At 39.5% G+C, this 18,994-nt stretch overlaps 2 protein-coding genes and 1 pseudogene across 3 annotated transcripts in view; 2 read left to right on the plus strand and 1 right to left on the minus strand.

Annotated features, from left to right (window-relative positions):
• Window positions 1-18,994, plus strand: part of LOC149107150 (uncharacterized) — a 114,907-nt gene that overhangs the window by 24,156 nt on the left and 71,757 nt on the right. The gene's annotated exons all lie outside the window — the stretch shown is intronic.
• LOC149107151 (uncharacterized) lies at window positions 2,810-8,015 on the plus strand. The gene has a single exon (XM_089296525.1). The coding sequence runs from the start codon at window positions 2,942-2,944 to the stop codon at window positions 6,599-6,601; it is 3,660 nt and encodes a 1,219-aa protein (XP_089152651.1). The 5' UTR covers window positions 2,810-2,941; the 3' UTR covers window positions 6,602-8,015.
• Window positions 9,665-18,994, minus strand: part of LOC110067355 (uncharacterized) — a 28,917-nt pseudogene continuing 19,587 nt past the window's right edge. Inside the window, exons 20-21 of the transcript XR_016209324.1 lie at window positions 11,392-11,460; window positions 9,665-10,370 (exon numbers count right to left, since the gene is read on the minus strand). The product of XR_016209324.1 is annotated as an uncharacterized LOC110067355 (transcript). The remainder of the gene's footprint in view (window positions 10,371-11,391; window positions 11,461-18,994) is intronic.

An 18,994-nucleotide genomic window follows, 5' to 3' on the forward strand; every position in this document is an offset into this window, starting at 1 on the left:
GGGATCCCATCCCCTTTTCGGTGGGAAATGTGATATTTGGGACATCTTCTCGTGTTTTTTCTGATCCACTGCTTTGACAACTATGTTTCTCGTGACGAATTCTACTGTCTGCATGAGAGAATAGTCTATGACAATATCGACAATAAAGGGACATGACTCCTTGCTAGTTTGACTCAAAATGAATTGAGGCGGTTTAGACCTTATTTATATACATGATCAATGATGGAGTTGATGAATGTGGTGGCTGCAGTAGGGGTGGTGGTGGATGTGGTGGTGGATGTGGTGGTGGTGGTATAGGTGGTGGTGCTGGTAGATATGGTGGTGAATGTGGTGGTGGATGTGGTGGTGGTGAATGTGGTGGTGGTGGTGAAGATTGTGGTGGTGGTAAATGTGGTAGTGGTGGTATAGGTGGTGGTGGTGGTGGCAGATGTGGTGGTAGTGGTGGTGGATGTGGTGGTGGTGAAGGTGGTGGTAAATGTGGTAGTGGTGGTGTAGGTGGTGGTGTAGGTGGTGGTGATGGTGATAGATGTAATGGTGGTAAATGTGGTGGTGATAGATATGGTGGTGTTAAATATGGTGGTGGTGAATGTAGTAATGGTGGTGTAGGTGGTGGTGAATGTGGTGGTGGTGGTGGTAAATGTGGTGGTGGTGGCAGTGGTAGTGGTAAATGTGGTAGTGGTGGTGTGGGTGGTGGTGATGGCGATAGATGAAATGGTGGTAAATATGTTGGTGGTGGTGAATGTAGTAATGGTGGTGTAGGTGGTGGTGAATGTGGTGGTGGTGGTAAATGTGGTGGTGGTGGTGGTGGTGAATGCGGTGGTGGTGGTGTCGTAAAAGATAATATGAAAACAACAGGGAACGACTCGCCAGCAGCCCGAGAGCCTATTGTCAACAGAACACGGAGTACATCACAAATTACCGAAGACAATAATGTAAAAACAACAGGGAATGGATCAACGAATATTGGAGAAGTTATTATGCCAAGAATAAGGAACGGATCAGGCAAAGACTTCATGACCAAAAGCAAAGAAAACTAGGGCAGAATATTGTGCGTTTTGGGGCCAGGGACCAAGAGTCTGAAACTGGAAACGAGTTTAGTTCCCAACACTTTGTGGAATACCAGCGGTCAAGACTTAAAGAGTTAAAATTATAATCAATTCTTTCTTTGGAGTTATTCCATAAACGTTATAAAGACTCAGACGCTTTGTTTTGCTTATGACAATTCAACGACATTACTGTGGGGTATACCCCTTATCCCCCATCTTCTCATTGGTTGTTAACCATGTGACATTGTCTATTGTTCTGTGAATACCCGGTTATTAGTCAAAAGAATGTTGATGTGAACTTTGAAGATACAGCTTCTAAACGTGTGCTTTTCGGTTTTAATTTATCCCACATATGACAAGTTGACGATGGAGTACGACAAAGATTTTGACGAAACGACTTCACAAGCACTTTTAGAGTGGAGAGAGATCTTTCTCTTCCCAGCAACTCATTGGTTGATGGTACGCCATCGCCAAAGATTAGCGGGGAGGTGAAATTAAAGGAGATGGAGGTCTGTTTAGACCAAAACTTCATGGCAAGAGTGCCGGAGAAACATATCAGGCACTCTAAGGAGTTGGTTCTTCGCAAGAGAGTTGCAGAACAGGAAGAGACAATCTCACTCCTCATGAATGCGTTAGACTTACTTCTTGAGCAGTCAGTAAAACATCAAAACAAAAACGGCTCCTTTAAGAGCCACCACATGTCCTAAAAGCAATGATCAATGGTAACATTATTTTATACTGAGAAAATAACATCTAACAAGACACACTCTCTCCAACTTCGTCAGCACGCACATACCTTGTTTGCAAATAGTGTATGGACGCTGGTCACTCAGCACATGACCTAGTTTGTAACACCAGAACTTTTGAAGAATATAATCTTTGTTTTTAAAATGAATTTTGTGTAACACGTGACACCCTTGCCAGACAAAGATGAATTTTCATGAGTCACAGTTAGATGTATCTCATTAAAATCCCAGCATGAAAGCGAGGTAAATGGGTCTATACTGATGTAGGCTGATGTCATCTATTCTCTGATTGGTTTCCAATGAGGTCATCGTCCCACCACGCTTTGCATGACCCTATCTAACCTGCAGTCGAACCCAAGTCTCTCAGTTTCCATCATGGCCGCTTGCAGGACGGACTTCTGTCGTTTAGGACCACAGGACACTGTAAGTATCGATTTCGAAGTTGCATGACATTTTTTGCGTGACCCTGGCGTGATTTGTGTCGCCATGGAAATCCGTGAGACCAATCCCAGGTCGTCTGTCGAGGCTGGTGGGCTGTTTTCCAACATGGACAACTTTCGTGGGCGCCGCCATCTTAAATTCTTAATTCGGCTCCGGATTGGTCCGATTTTTCAAGGTGCCATCTTGGATTTGCAGAACAATAAAATCCATTGTTCTCCAAACAATAGCCTACTGTATTTCTTGGCTCCTGATTGGTTACGGCCCATATAAACGTGCATTACTACTCTCAGTATAAAACAAGAAACAATCCTCGGAAGCGTGAATTTAGCAAGTAATCGTGACTATAATCATGGTGTTATTATAAGGATTTATTGGGTATAAACAAGGTGTTGCTCCTTAACGAACACAGACACCCCTCCTATAATATAAACAATTAATAGGCAAAGTTTGACAAAAATCTCAGTGCAGGTTGTATTTCAGTGGAGTGACCTGAAGATGTGCCAAATAAGATATCGTCCGCCTTGACGAATTATTTGTCCTCTGTCGTCTTTACACTGATAGGCGAAAACAACAGCTCTGAGAAAACTTGCTCAAGTTCGTCCAGACAGCCAAAGAACGCGTCTCTAGAATAAACGGGACATTCTCCTCTCTACATAAATCTTCGTAACCAGAATCAAATGGTATATCTTTACAACAGATCATTACACAATGGAGTATACTTCAGAACAATTGAACTATTTTCGAATTTGTTACATTTCCTTTAACTTGGTTCCCGAAGGTTTACGACAAGTCTTCAAGCAAGAATGGGATTTCCTATACAAAACAACACCTGGAGAATGGAAGGACACGCCAAAAAATGGTTTAGACTTTTATAATAAGGAGTCTAGAAAAAGCCGCTCCAAGAATGTGCGATATCTGGCGACTATACAAAACGGTAACACAGCAGAGTGGGACTGTAGCTGTTTGTTTTTCGCGATCCTGTTCTCAGATAGCATTGGCACAACGCTGAGTGCAGCAATCAATAAAGAAGTCGATGATCTTCGCCTAGTCCGAAATGACATTGCTCATATCAGCGCGGCGAAACTTACTGATGCTGAATTCAGGGGTTATGTCGGAAGAGTGTTGCTGGCGTTCAACTCTTTAAGTCTTCCGATCGGTGATATAGAGACGGTTAAAAATCAGACGAGCTTTCCCACGGTGGAAGTAAAGAACTTGATGGCACAGGTTGCTAATCTTCAATCGGAATTAAAAGAAGTCAAATGGGATTTACAAGTGGCCCAAGACAGGATACAGGAAAAGGAAGAGCAGGTTGAATGTCTTACGCAAGAGATTAACTGCAAAGTTAAGTCTTTTTGTAATCTCACTTTCAAGCCATCTCACCAAATCATCAGACGTTCAAACGACGTCACAAGGATCATGACAAAAATGCAAGAGCTTGACGATGGAAGTAATGGAGCAGTCAGTACCATTTATTTATCAGGAAATCCTGGATGTGGCAAAACTCAACTTGCGCGTCAAATTGGAGAAGAGTTCTTTACAAAAGGATCAAGTGAGAGTGAGGGCTTAGTGTTCGTTGCCACCCTGAATGCTGAAACCCTTGAAACACTAGCTGACTCGTACCTCAGTCAGGCTAAACAGTTGGGAATTACTGAATACGCCCTCACCAAACTGGCTATCGCTGAAGAAGCCAACCCCAAGGAAAGAATTCAACAACTCCGGTGTTTAATTTTCCCGCAGTTTAAACAGTTCTCAAAATGGTTAATAATAGCAGACAACGTTGTTAACCTGTCCTTGGTTTATGAGTACCTACCTCAAACCGCCAGTGAAGAGTGGGGTCACGGTCGGGTGCTGATTACAACTCAAGATACCAATGCAATTCCTACAAATGCTCCTCATACTTACCATGAGTCACTCAGTGAAGGAATGCAGCCTGAGGACGCAGTGGAGCTATTGAAAGAAGTATCGGAAATGTCCAATAACGAGAAAGTTCAAAAGGTTGCTGAGGAACTAGACTATCAGCCGCTTTCCTTAGCAGCCGCCGCAACTTACGTGCAATTTGTGAGTCGTTCTTCAACCTATGACTGGTCAAACTTCTTGACAACACTTGCAGATGTCGAACGTGAAGTAACAGAAGAACGTCTTACTCAAGTGAATCTTGCGTATCCGAAAAAGATGACTGAAGTAATTCAGTTGGCAATAGATAAAACTTTGAAAAGCGACGAAGTTCTTCGCCAGACATTTCTCTTTTTTTCGTTATGTGGTTCGGAACCTGTCCCAATTCAAGCAGTTGTCAACTTTGTCAATAATCGCACCTCGCGACAGACTGACGAGTTAATCAAAGCAAAGATGTTAAACTCTTCCTTAATTCTGCGTTTACACAGTAAGGATGAGGCACCCAGCTATTTAAGAGTGCATAATGTTGTTCATCAAGTACTCAGGAACATGTCACTGATGGAGTTCACAGAGAAACATGAGTGTTTATCTGTAGCAGTTCAGGTTTTTTCCTCCCTCATTGAGTCGGAGCAGGGTCGTTTACATGAAAGTGGGGACGCTTGCGTATTGCTACGACGAATTACAACTCACTGCAAAGCGTTGTATGAAATTCTCACAAACGCCTTTCCTGGTGGCGTTGTTTGGGTAAAGGAGTTAGCACCCTTCATCTCTCCTGACAATGTCGTTTCCTGGCTTTGTTCAACTGCTAGTGTGTTTTATGACCTAAGTAGTTTATCCAATGCAATTCTATTTTCAACGTCAGCCTATGATTTTGTTCAATATATAAGTAGCACGAGAAAGGGCGACATAATTAAAGCAAATGTTTTTCGTGTGCACGGTTTAACATTATCAATGACATGCCAGTATAAATCATCAATATCGTGCCATGAGGAGGCTACCAAGATTTATACTGCAATTTACGGTAAACATCATTCGAATGTAGCCGTAAGTTATAACAACTTGGGAGGTGTTTATCAGTCTCTTGGACATTACAATCAAGCCAAAGAATACCACGAGAAGGCACTGATCATCAGGAAAAAGATTTTCGGAAAGAAACATGCTAATGTCGCAGAAAGTTACAATAACTTGGGAAATATTTATGAAGCTCTTGGGCAGTACAATGAAGCAAAAGAATACTACGAGAAGGCACTGATCATGAGGAAAAAGATTTTCGGCGAGAAACATGCTGATGTGGCAGCAACCTATAACAACTTGGGAAATCATTGTCGCGCTCTTGGAAAGTACAATGAAGCCAAAGAATATCACGAGAAGGCGCTGATCATCACGAAAAAGATTTTCGGCGAGGAACACGCTAATGTCGCAACAAGTTATGACAACTTGGGAAATGTTTATCAAGATCTTGGACAGTTCATTGAAGCCAAAGAATATCACGAGAAGGCACTGATCATCAGGAAAAAGATTTTCGGCGAGGAACATGCTAATGTCGCAACAAGTTATAACAACCTGGGAAATGTTTATCAAGCTCTTGGACAGTACAATGAAGCCAAAGAATATTACGAGAAGGCACTGATCATCAGAAAAAAGATTTTCGGTGAGGAGTATGCTGATGTGGCAAGAAGTTATAACAACTTGGGAAATGTTTATCAAGCTCTTGGACAGTACAATAAAGCCAAAGAATATTATGAAAAGGCACTGACCATCAGTAAAAACATTTTCGGCGAGGAACATGCTAATGTCGCAACAAGTTATAACAACCTGGGAAATGTTTATCAAGATCTTGGACAGTACAGCAAAGCCAAAGAATATTACGAGAAGGCACTGATCATCACGAAAAATATTTTCGGCGAGGAACATGCTAATGTCGCAACAAGTTATAACAACTTGGGAAATGTTTATCAAGCTCTTGGACAGTACAATGAAGCCAAAGAATATCACGAGAAGGCACTGATCATCAGTAAAAAGATTTTCGGCGAGGAACATGCTAATGTCGCAACAAGTTATAACAACCTGGGAAATGTTTATCAAGATCTTGGACAGTACAGCAAAGCCAAAGAATATTACGAGAAGGCACTGATCATCACGAAAAATATTTTCGGCGAGGAACATGCTAATGTCGCAACAAGTTATAACAACTTGGGAAATGTTTATCAAGCTCTTGGACAGTACAATGAAGCCAAAGAATATCACGAGAAGGCACTGATCATCAGTAAAAAGATTTTCGGCGAGGAACATGCTAATGTCGCAACAAGTTATAACAACTTGGGAAATGTTTATCAAGCTCTTGGACAGTGCAATGAAGCCAAAGAATATCACGAGAAGGCACTAATCATCTGGAAAAAGATTTTCGGCGACGAACATGCTAATGTTGCAGTAAGCTATTACAACTTGGCGAACGTTTATCAAGCTCTTGGATAGTACAATAAAGCAAAAGAATACCTCGAGAAGGCACTGATCATCACGAAAACGATTTGCGGCTCGGAACATGCTAATATCGCAGCAAGCTATAATAACTTAGGAAATGTTTATCAAGCTCTTGGACAGTACAATGAAGCCAAAGAATATCACGAGAAGGCACTGATCATTAGTTAAAAGATTTTTGGCGAGGAACATGCTAATGTCACAAGTTATAACAACTTGGGAGGTGTTTATCAGGATCTTGGACAGTACAATGAAGCGAAAGAATACCACGAGAGGGCACTAATCATCAGGAAAAAGATTTTCGGCGAGGTACACGCAACTGTAGCAGCAAGCTACAACAAATTGGCAAACGTTTATCAAGCTTTTAAACAGTAAAGTATAGGAGACGAATGCCTTAAGAACGCCAGAGAGATCCTTAAACTGTGCAACCAAACAGGGAGGACAGAGAGTATCTCCTTAGGTAGCAGCAAGTTGCCTTAGACAGCGTAACTAAACCGGTAGTAAGGATTTTTTTATATTCTATTGTAATAATTTTGAATAGGGATCGTGAGCAAACCCAGATCCCCTACGGCCAAGTGTTAGGCAGAGTAAGACCTGGGTATGAAATTTTAAAGGCCTGTTTGTTCTCTTGCTAGCTCTTGAATTCCCGTTTTCTTTTGTTATTTCTAACGTGCTGTTATCTGACACGACAAGTGACTACAGATGAAAACCCTAATATTGATTTCCTTGCATGGTGTTCCGTGACAACCGTTATATAGATGTAAGATTTGCCAAATCACAGGTAATTGATTTGTTATTACAATGATCAACGACTTGCAATTAATTAATAATGGTAATAGGACTAAGTGGAGTCCAATTCGGTCTGTAATTATACGAATGAGTAACAAAATCTGAGGACCGCGAAGCGGAAGTCCGATTTGTTAATCACGAGTATGATTACAGACTGAATTGGACGACACAATGTCCTGTTACCAATTAATCATAATTATGATTTCCCACAATTTGAAAACAAACTTTTAACAGTCATTTTCCAATATCAATTAAGAATATGGGAATAGCTTGTAAAATGGCTATTAAGTTTCTTTCAAAACAGTCACTGGAAACTAAACCTTCACAATTTTACAAAGTCGGTCTCTTGAATTGGTTACTATAGTGACTGTAATCAGTGTTGTGATTGGTGGATTTAGTGGAGAGGTCTTAAAATGATTGGCTCATGTAACTGTCCGATTACAACTTTGCAGATTAATTAGAGCAAAATACACCAGTTTATGCACCAATTACATTTGAGGAAATTGTAATTGTTATGATTAATAAGGAAAATAGTTGTTAGTAAAGTTCCACTGTATCATTGGCAGTGTGTAAGTTTAGCTGAAGTAACATACCAGGTTAATAAAGTAAAACGTACAGTGTAGTTGTCTTTCAATTCTTGGTACTGTACACCAGAGACCCTTTGGATATATGGCGACTAAATTTGATTATACACGTCTTTATGCATCCTTAACCTCGTACTTATGTTTCCAGACAAAGGTTTTTTTCACATGAATGTGAGGCTTAGGATGTATAATTATTGCCATTCAAATTTAAACGCCCTTTATTTTAAGGGTCCATGTGCATGACCGCCGTGGATTTTTAAGGATCCTGAAAATAGACCGATGTTACGCCATATCAATAATTCTTCGTGTCTTGCACATAAACAAACAAAAAAGAAACACTTCCATACATCAAATTTATCATGCCAAAGAAAGTAAATAAGCGAAGTTTTACAAACATCGGTTGCAAAAACATGCAAGTACATGTATGGGACCCTAAACTTGCCAATTTTTAGGAAGAAATGTATGCCAGGGGTCGACGCTTGCCCCCTGGCAAACAAACAAACAAAAAAAAATTGGCAAGTTTTCATTGTTCTGAAGGTCCCATGTTTCCGTGACTTTGCAACCGATTCTAATGAAACTTTGCATATTTACTAAATTCACCATGAAAAATCGAGCGGCAAGGCTGATTTTTTGTTTGAATGAAAAACAATCAGAAAAGCGTGACATCTGTAAAAAGGTCCATTACACGTGATTGATCTTGATGAGTGCTCTTCCGACACTCCAGGGACCCTGTTTGGCAGAATGATTTTTTGTTCACGGGTTTTTCACGTTTAGCGTAGTCCATATCACTCGCAAATGTAAAAAAGAAAAACAAACGAACAAAAAACAAAAGCTCAACAAAACTTTTTTAGACTCGGGGGTAAATTTCAATTGGAAGCTGTAAGTAGTCAATTTTCTTTTGAAGTCTTTCTGACTGGATATCATGAGACTAAAAGATATCACTGTTAACATTTATCGATGCCTTAAGGAGGTATGTATGTCTTCTGGTGCGAAAGTAGAGCTCGCCCTTGTTAGACGAAATCGCCTGTCGTCAGCAACAAACAACTGTGTTGACGAAGCTCAACTTCAGCTGTGTTATTTCGCTCCTCTGCCAGAGCTTTGTAGTCAGAAATCTAACTTGCTGAGTTGTGTGGCTCGGAAAGCGACCGTGATTTGTTTTTAGAAATTTAACTCACCGAGTGGTGTAGTTCGAAAATTGGCCATAATTTGTGGTCAGAAATCTAACTTGCCGAATTGTGTAGCTCGGAAAGCGGCCATCATTTGTCGACAGAAATTTAACTCACCAAGTGGTGTTGTTGCAAAACTGGCCATGATTTGTGGTCAGAAATTTAACTAACCGAGTGGTGTTGTTCCAAAACTGGCCATCATTTGTGGTCCGAAATTTAACTCACCGAGTTGTCTATTTCGAAAATTGGCCATGATTTCTGGTCGCAAATCTAACCATCTGAGTTATGTGGCTCGGCATTTAGCCATGATTTCTGGTCGCAAATTTAACCATGCGAGTTATGTAGCTCGGAATTTAGCAACGATTTTTCGTCATATGTCTGGCAAATTTGTTACTGCAAGTCATACACGACTTCCCGTTGAGGCCTCGGTGATAGTTTTCTTTGCCTTGAATATGAAAAGGAATTAACATTGTGTGGATGTAGTGCTTACTGTAATGCTGAAGAAGGCCAAGAAATAGAAATAATTGAAAAGAGTAATTGTTTATCACTTTTCTATATCACAAAAGGTTTCTCTGCCACCTTTTAAACTAAACCTGACTTGTCAACAAGTCAATTTCCACCATACAAAATGAACATAATACATATTGTTTTGTTTAAGTTGTCGAGTTATAGTTCAATGTAAACTATACAAATACTTTTGGAATTCACCCTCTGTGATAACTACTCTACTGTTCGTTATTTTGTTCAAGTTGTTCAGTTCAAGTTCAAATTCACAATTAAAAACACTCGTTAACTTCACTTTTAGATTGTAATAATTGTCTTAATTGCCCTTTTACAATTACCATTAATAATCAATTCTGTCCTTATAACAATCTTTCAGGTATGTACAACAATTTACCATATACCCTGACAAACTTACCACAAAACAAACTACACGTGGTACCTCATGAATGACGAACCAGAGCTAAGCTAATCTAACAGTACTCTTTTCTAAAGTAAACATATGCAAATGTGCTACACAACATTTGTTCCTATGGCCTACCCAAATTCATTAGCTTTGCATGTACCTCTACACCTTTCCAATAGACCAGCATGTCAACCTTGCCTAAACACCTTTACACGAACGCACTCATAATCTATGATTACTTCTAGTCATTAAATATGTTCCATTTTTATTCTTTCTTCACAAATAAAAACATATGTACAGTTTATGTCTTGTATGACCTCCTGAAAAATAAAAAAAACCCAACAAGTTGATTAGAAACAATCCAAGTGTTAGGTCAGTGAACCAACTTCATGCAGAGCTTTTGAGATGCCAGCCTGGTGAAGATCAGAAAAGAAGCTTAGATCTCCCCTGACCTATAATTTTTACTCCAGGTTTGTAAGTCAAACCTTAGCGATTGAGGAGGGGCGGGACAAATCTCCCCATTCATCTCACGGCTAGAGTAGCCTTTTGGTTTTACCAGAGAACTGGCTGGCTTGCAACAGTGACTCGGATGTAGTAAAAAGAAATCGAAACACTGAGAACTCTTTAGCTCTGAATAATGATCCATATCTTATTTCTCCTTAAACAATCAATTAGCAACTGCCTCGCAAAGTTTAAGTTGGGTGCTAGAGACATCTAGGAGTTTCCACTATTGGCAGTCAGCTGGTAGATGGAGACCGCTCCCATGGCTAGCTATGGCTGGCAAATCCTGGCAACCCAGCCATGAGCCCCCACGCGGAAGGGAGAAAAACAGGCACCCGTCACACTGATAAAACAGTGGAAAGACAGGGAGGGACAGGGGAGGGAATCAGCCTCTGAGAAAAGTCTCCACGCTCAAGAAAAGACTGAATGAACGCAAACCCGCTACAACGCCCTTTGGTCCAAGAACACGTGGAATCCTAACGCATGCGCATACTGAAACACCGCTGACCGGGAAGGTAACACTTGTGCATTTAACTTGTGTATATTGTAATGAGTACGGGTAACGAGAATAAGCAAGATCATTAACAACGGAATATCGTCTTGATGTACTATCAAATTCTCAGAACTTCTTGAAAGGAAATGAATGCATGTCAGGAAGGAGAGTTAGTACAGTAAAAACCCACATATAAGAACCTAGAATTTTCGAGGTCAGGCTGAACAGGTTTTTATATTTTTGATTTAAATGCCAAATTTCAGCCTTTAGGTTGTTAAATTACTAGGTACTTAGATGCGGGTTTTCACTGTATTTCTAGCTTTGAAGTGTAAAGAAAAAACTCTTACATCATCTTGGCATTTCCCACGTGAGACTCCAGCTCTTTCCGAGACCTGCTGTAATGGTTCCTGACACATCTAATGTTGTTAGTGAAATCAAGAGAAAACAAAATTAATCAAACTAAGGTTTACCAAATAAAGCTTTTCGGTGGATTTAGGAATCGAAATTGCACAGCCTATTACCACAGTACACGGCGTCCAATGAGGACAAAAATGTGGAGCTAAGGGCGGCTTGAGGACCAGAGAAATGAATTGGTTCTTGATTGCACCTTCTGCGCAGTCCTCTTACTAAACAGTTAATTGATTGATTGACAGATTGATTGATCAATCACTCGGCGAGTCGATCAATCAGTCGGTCAGTCAATCAATGAAATAAGCAATCAATCAAGCAAGCAAATGTCCCACAGGAGGTCTGAACAGATATTGGAGAACTGGACATGTCGATCACAAAGTGTTTCCTTTTAATTTCTTTGTCGGTGAAATCACAATACAATGGGCCTCTGCTATCAAAATAGCCATCTTCTGAATATTAAGACCAAGTTTACCAGAGGACCAGGCAGGGGTGATACATGCCATCTCTCCTTTTTGGATGAAACTTTGCCAGATTGAAGGTACTACCCAACAACTCTAAAAGACAAAGTGGGCCGGCTTTGGGATTTTTTCCTTAGGAGCTAGACCACCCCCCTGGTTTTTTGCCCAAAATCCCAAAAATGTCACTAAAATAAGCATCAAATTTAGACACCGCTCCTGCTTACAGAATGCATTGAACTTTACTGATATTTTACAAAAATATAGATTGGACCTATCTTAGTGCACACCAGGAGTTTCAAGTCATTTGAAGTTACAGGTGCCAATCAAGGATTGTCATTTCCTGCCCATGTCACGCAACATTTAGCTATAAGGCAAATTAGCTCAAATTCGGACTCAAATATTGCTTAAATCCAACTTTCTAAATCAAAACTAATTTTACCACAGTTTAGAGTCACCCTTGGCCTAATGAAATCAAGAATAAAATTGTTGGCATCTGTTATTTTTTGGTAACAAAAGCTGTTTAAATAATGTGACAAGAGGCTAGTTTTAACAAAGAGACAAGGGCGAAATCTAAAAATATTAGATATTATAGAATCAGTTTGTCAAAGTTATTTCTATGTTTATGTCATAAACAAAGTCTTTGAATATTATTTAGGGCAGTGGAAGCTTGATGAATGCAGAACTCTTTGCAATATCGCTTAACCCTCGGACGTACAAGGGGGGGGGGATGGTGAATGCCATCCCCCAATAAGGTTTTTTTAAAATTTTGAAAAGACGATTTACTCTAAGGGGCTGAAACTTTCAGTGGCTGTTTATTTATGCTTCGCAGATATTTCGATACGTCAATTGTGTGTCCATCATTTTTATCGTTTCCATGGCAACCGCTAGTTTCATGTGGGTTTGGCCAAAAATCAACTTTTTGGGACATAATTCTGCTTTTTTTTTCCAGTTTTCATCAAATACCAGAAATTCACCAATCTGTATATTTCATTCTGGCTTGATTTTGTATTAAGAGCAAATGCCTATAAAAATTAAGCAACCAATGGCCAGAGTTGAATTTTTTTTTTCCGCTTATATTTTGCTTACTAATAGTTATTGGTAAGTAACTGAACGTGATGTAGTTTGTTTCCAGAAAGGCCGCTTCAAATTGGAGGAAATCGATAAAAGCTATTTTTGTTGTAGGCAACTTCAAAACAGCCAAAATTTAAGACGAAATGGGCCGTTCTCAAAACTTCACTTGAGTGCAAAAGGGAAGAAAGCGAGCTCAAATATTTTTGATGCATTAGTTAATAGAGTGTTTTAGTTCTAGTTTGGTGGTAGATATTCAACTTAGCAGTAATCTGGACGGCAAACAATAATATTTTAGAACTGCTTTATTCTTAACCGACAAAATTGTACATTTTAGCTGACAAAATTTTACGCATGTGCTACACCTTGGTTTACTCTGAGACTCAAGCCATAAGGTCTTTAAGCATTGTACTAAGACATATGTAAAAACTGACTTGGGTAATTCAATGTGTGCTTCACACGAACTCCCCAAAGTTGAACAAAATTTGGTTGAAATATGAGACATCGGAATAATTAACATAAACGTGTTGTTATTTCTGAAACGTAACGATAACATTTTCTTAGCCGAAATTTAACATATTTCTTAAGTATGTATCTCATCAATACAAACATTAAATTGAGCAAAGTTTTGTTGGCTTCTTAAATGAATCTGACTGATGTTGCCACCCTCTAAAATACAACAGAGTTACAAATTGAGGAGATAAACCGATAAGGCGCGGTGTTGCAAGACAAAGAACAAAATCATCTGTCCGCTCCGGGTGACTGAGAAAAGGGATTGTTAATATTAAAAGAGCAGAAAAAAACAAAAAAACAAAAAAACAAAAACAAAATTGTTGAAAACCTCTTAGACTTTTCGACCATTATATCTATTTGTATCATTACGATTAAATACTTTGAAAAAGATACAGTCTGGCTGGTACTTAATTTAATTTTAAAACAGTCCGTTTTTGACACCTACGTCAATAAACTTAAAGAACAGAAAACACGGAAACTGGTTCAAGTTATCTAGGAACTATGGAAAATAGTTGCTCATTTCTTTCGATTGTGGGAGGCCAATGTGGCCACGATAGAAGAGACAGGAACAGAGCAAAGGAATGTATTCCATTACTTAGCTGTCAGCGGGATGTAACCGGCCACAAGGCGATGTTTGCGTTTCACGGCATAGATAATGAAGTTAAGTTGATTCTAGCGAGAGCATCCATCTTCTTCTTTCCCCGAAATATTGACCAGATGACAGTATGTCCAGCACATAGAGCATCGCTAGGTATTGGATGGATACGCCGAGTTCCGGACAAGTGTAAAGTGCCTTCAATACTATCTGATCATAGCGGGGATATCAGCAAAAGGCCAAAAGCAGATAGAGGTTTAAGCAAAGCGGACTCCTACGCAGTGTTACAGGAAACTGGAGTTTTTCTTGCTGTTGGCTCAGGTTTGTACTCTTTAAAATATAAGTATCACTGTTGCTGTTATTCTTGACGAAAGTGTCAGTAAAATGAATTTTTAGTCCGAGTTCTAATTTTTGTTTATTGGAGCTGCAACGCCATGAGTTGTAATGCCGTGATTCAAATAAAACGTGATTAACACAACGAGGTTTTAACCTTAGAAATATCTCTGAAATGGTGATAGTTTGTTTGTTTGTAGGTGTGTTTAGATCTGTTTCAGTTAAGGCTGTTACAAGCCTTTGGGATGCAGAAGACGATGAGATTGAGAGACGAAAGAGGGAGGGACTTGGGGCAAGGAGCGTTCGCGCGCTGTACTCTTCCCTATTCATTTTCTCGTACGCTTTTTTTTTTGTCGAGTACCTTTGCACTGGCTGTTTCCTAATTAACCAGATGAGTCGCCAGAAACAGGCTAATTTTAATTGGGTATTCACAATTATAATAAAAACTGTGCTTTGATTATTTTGATCGTAGGCGTATGCCCTAAATGCAGGACATCCCAGGCTCGATTACCAGCCGCTGTTTGGGAAAAGAGGAACGTAGACCGGACTCGAGAAAGCTGCGGAAATCGAGCCTAAGGACATCTGTGATATGTCAGAAAATTTGCCCGTCTGAAAGACTTGCCTATATATGAAGTTGAACCAATAAACATCGGCATGATTATAGTAAAGAGTACAGCGCCTGACACCAAAAGTCTCATAGAAAACTCAACATGAGATTGTTTACGATTGTTTGTTTGAAATTTTTGTATAAAGTTTCCCCCAGTTTTGTTCTCTTTATTGATTCAAGCAAAATGGTATTGCGAACATATGTGGAGTCGCAGACTAGAACACTGTATTAAAAAAAAACAATCATTTGCGACTTGATGAACAGTCGAATTGTGAAGAAATGGATGTTAGAGAATTACAAAATGTCTACTTAAAGTGAAATCTAAAACAACGCAAACAGGTCCTTTTTCCCGTCGTTGTTTCTCTACATCCTCCCAGTGGGAATAATTTTGTTCTGTCACGCAACGCTACAGCAATCAAAGACAAATGTGCCCTTGGGTAATGGAACGTTTAGCTGAAATATATTTTGGGCTTTTTGAAAGCTTAAACTTTGAAAGTGTACAAGATGTAAAACTTGGACGGAAAAAAGGATTGATCGAATCTAATATTTCCGATAAAATGCTCGATTCAAGTCCACGGGTGAAGTTAGAAGGTTCGCTGCCTCGAGTTCGTTGAGCATTGGGAAGAAGAACTGACACGGATAACCAGGAAGCAACTTGCCTGGGGCAAATTTAAAGTCAGCCAGAAAAGGGTAAGACATTAAGGTGATTTTGTAAACAGAAATCTAAAAACAAGTTCTTGCGAGTCAAGTTTTCAACAGTAGCAGCAAGCCGTCGTAATTGTAAACACCAACAAACCGCCAAGGTCTCATATTTCAACCAAATTTTGTTCAACTTTGGAGAGTTTGTGTGAAGCACAAATTGAATTACCCAAGTCAGTTTTTACATATGTCTTAGTACAATGCTTAAAGACCTTATGGCTTGAGTCTCAGAGTAAACCAAGGTGTAGGACATGCCTAAAATTTTGTCAGCTAAAATGTACAATTTTGTCGGTTAAGAATAAAGCAGTTCTAAAATATTATTGTTTGCCGTCCAGATTACTGCTAAGTTGAATATCTACCACCAAACTAGAACTAAAACACTCTATGAATTAATGTATCAGAAAATATTTGAGCTCCCTTTCTTCCCTTTTGCATGCAAGCGAAGTTTTGAGAACGGCCCATTTCGTCTTAAATTTTGGCTGTTTTGAAGTTGCCTACAACAAAAATAGATTTTATCTATTTCCTCCAATTTGACGCTGCCTTTCTCAAAAATAAACTACATCACGTTTAGTTACTTACCAGTAGCTACTGATGGGAAAAATATCAGCAAAAAAATTTTCGGCTCTGGCCACGAAATTTCACTTTTGCTTGATTTTTCCAGGCGTTGGCTCTTAATTTCTGTTCTTTTTTGACTTTTTAAAGTGCCACTGAAACGAAATTTTCGTACTCTCTTTTTTTAGCCCAATTTATAGTTTCAAACGTGCTTAAAATAATGGTGAACTTTATTTCTGTCAAATCCTAACGGAAAGTGCTCTTTTTAGCTGCTGAAATCGACTTTTTGGAGCAAAACTGTGTCCGGGCTCTGGAACCGAGTTTAAGGACCTTGTGACGTCACTGGTTGTATTCACGCAAGAAGCGCTTAAGATTCTCTCTTGTTTTCACTTGATTCATTTAAGTTTATTCTTCATATTGTCGATACCTACTAGTTTCCTACCTTGTAATTTCAGTCCAGCCTTGACAGGAAATACACATCATAAACGTTGGAGGGCGCCAAAGAATGTAGATTCACCAAAATGAATGCTACAGATTAGAACAGCTCAGTTACTTTTCGAACATCTTGAGTACTCGATTGGAGATTTCGAAGACGAGTGTGGTAACTTTTGCATCACGCCCTGAAGCCTAAACGCGATATTTCGTCGTCTGTTTTCAGCCTGCTTCTGAAATTTGGATTCTCACGTTTATCTAAGGTCTATTAACAAGGTTCGAATATATCCTCGGCAACTTTGCTGCATTAAAAGCCGTAAGCGCATCAGCCATCCGCACAATCATGAAGTTATTAACGGTCCACAAGCTTTGAGTCGAGTACTTCTTTGCACACAGAGAGCATCTTTTTATGATACTAATAAGTGAGAGTTCTTGTGGTAGACAAAATGTATCTTTGAAAATTGTGATCCGCAGCAGGGTTTGCTTTATCGCCGCATACGTATCAGTGTAAACAAAGCGGGAATTTCGCTTCTCTTTTACACGTATCTCCCAATTGTAATATTTCACGGCCGATGGATAACTTGGAGTTCTTTAGCACATACTTATGTCTATGATCTTCATTTAATAGTATTCAAGTTCAAAGCAATTCGTTAAACGTCACTAGTTTATTATTTAGTCGAAGGTTTACTAAACAGAATTTGAACTAATTTGCATATATGGCCTTTCGCCGCCGACATTGTCACGCTTTCTCTCGTTTCCTGAAAACATATAATTGTAGGGTTATGGCAGCTAAGTTTACCTTTATAGTTTAAATTCGCTCCCTCATATAAAAGAAGAGGGTTTCTTAAATTGCTGCTGTTGTGATAACTTGTAGGATGTAGCAGATACAACTAGACTAAAGGTCACTGTGACACAATCTCGTCCGCGGTGAAACTCACAAAGCGTCCGGTTTCCTCGAAGCGAAGCGACTCGAAAACTCGAAACGTTGTTGCTACGATTCGTGCAGCAGCACTCCGGATAATATTTTCAAAAGCCGCTTTCTCTTGTTTTCATGTCTTTTAACTTCATGAGTGTAGATATTGTTTAATTGAGTGCTGGCCATTTCACTAAGAGTCCCGATCATTTTGCGATCTAAGAACTCCCACTCGTTTGCTTGCTTACATAAAATATCCAATTAAATAGGCTGAAAAGCCCCAGGATCGACTCTCCACCTCTTCATGTCTAAGGCTACTGTTATTATCTGCTTTACAGCCCTGAGATGTCCTTAAGATGTTTTCTTGGGGGGCTTCGAACAGTATTCTCTTCTCCCATAATCACTCTAAATTTTCAGCCCGGCATGAGAGCAATACAACCAGTGACGTCACTAGGCTGTTTTGGCCGCGCCAAGATGGCCGCCAATTTTGGGCTTAACCAGCCAATTTCGAACGGCTGAAAAAGCAGTTTTCGCTTACCGTATGCGAAAAAAAAGTCTGCAGTGTTTCCAAGTAAGGTTGAAACTTTATTACTAAGCAAAAATCTCACATACGAAAATTTCGTTTCAGTGGCACTTTAAGAAAAAAGTGAAATCCAAGCTGGTGGATCCAAGGTGGCGGGTCAAATGATGTCATTTGACATCATATGACGTCACAACCAATGATTATGGTATCATTTTGTAGACCAAGCTCAGGGCTATCTAATCGATGCAAATTTGTTTCGCTGTGCTTTAACACAACGAAAACCCAAGGGGATTCCATTCACTTTCCCCTTATACCACGGTGGGGCTAAGAGTTAGCTTGTACGTCCGCGGGTTAAATAACAGTGCAAAACACCTAAATTCTATTCGTACAATCTAAATATGGGAATAAACGGCCGTTATTTTTAAATTCTAAAACATTGACTAGTTAGATGAGAGTTTTTCTCAGCCTATCTTGCTTTTCAGATTACTCTTGACACCCTGCTTAATCATTACAAGTCATAACACTTGATCTTGCAATTGATTATTGTCAACTCTTACTTTACATTCGGCATACAAACTCATCAATCCTGAGAAGTATTCTTTGCTGAAACTATTGTTTGCCCCCATTCCGAGTTCAAAAAACCCTTGAGATATTGATTTTGCTGCATCAGGCACGGAAGTAAATCTTGGTAAACACGTATATAATACTTGAACTGTAAGACTGAGCTTCAGCTAGCGTTTTTCTTCTGAAAGTTCCTATATTGAATTAACCGCAGATAAATTTTATGCCTCAAAGATGTTAGCACAAAATATGATAAATAATCGCATATCTGCGAGTAAGAAGATG

The sequence above is a fragment of the Orbicella faveolata genome, unplaced genomic scaffold, assembly GCF_042242905.1.
Source record: "Orbicella faveolata isolate gen_17 unplaced genomic scaffold, um_ofav_v1 contig_27, whole genome shotgun sequence".
In the NCBI taxonomy this organism is placed as follows: Eukaryota; Metazoa; Cnidaria; class Anthozoa; order Scleractinia; family Merulinidae; genus Orbicella; species Orbicella faveolata.

Coding starts and splice junctions, on each gene's coding strand:
- LOC149107151 (XM_089296525.1), top strand. CDS start 2,942: ATGGAGTATACTTCAGAACAATTGAACTATTTTCGAATTTGTTACATT.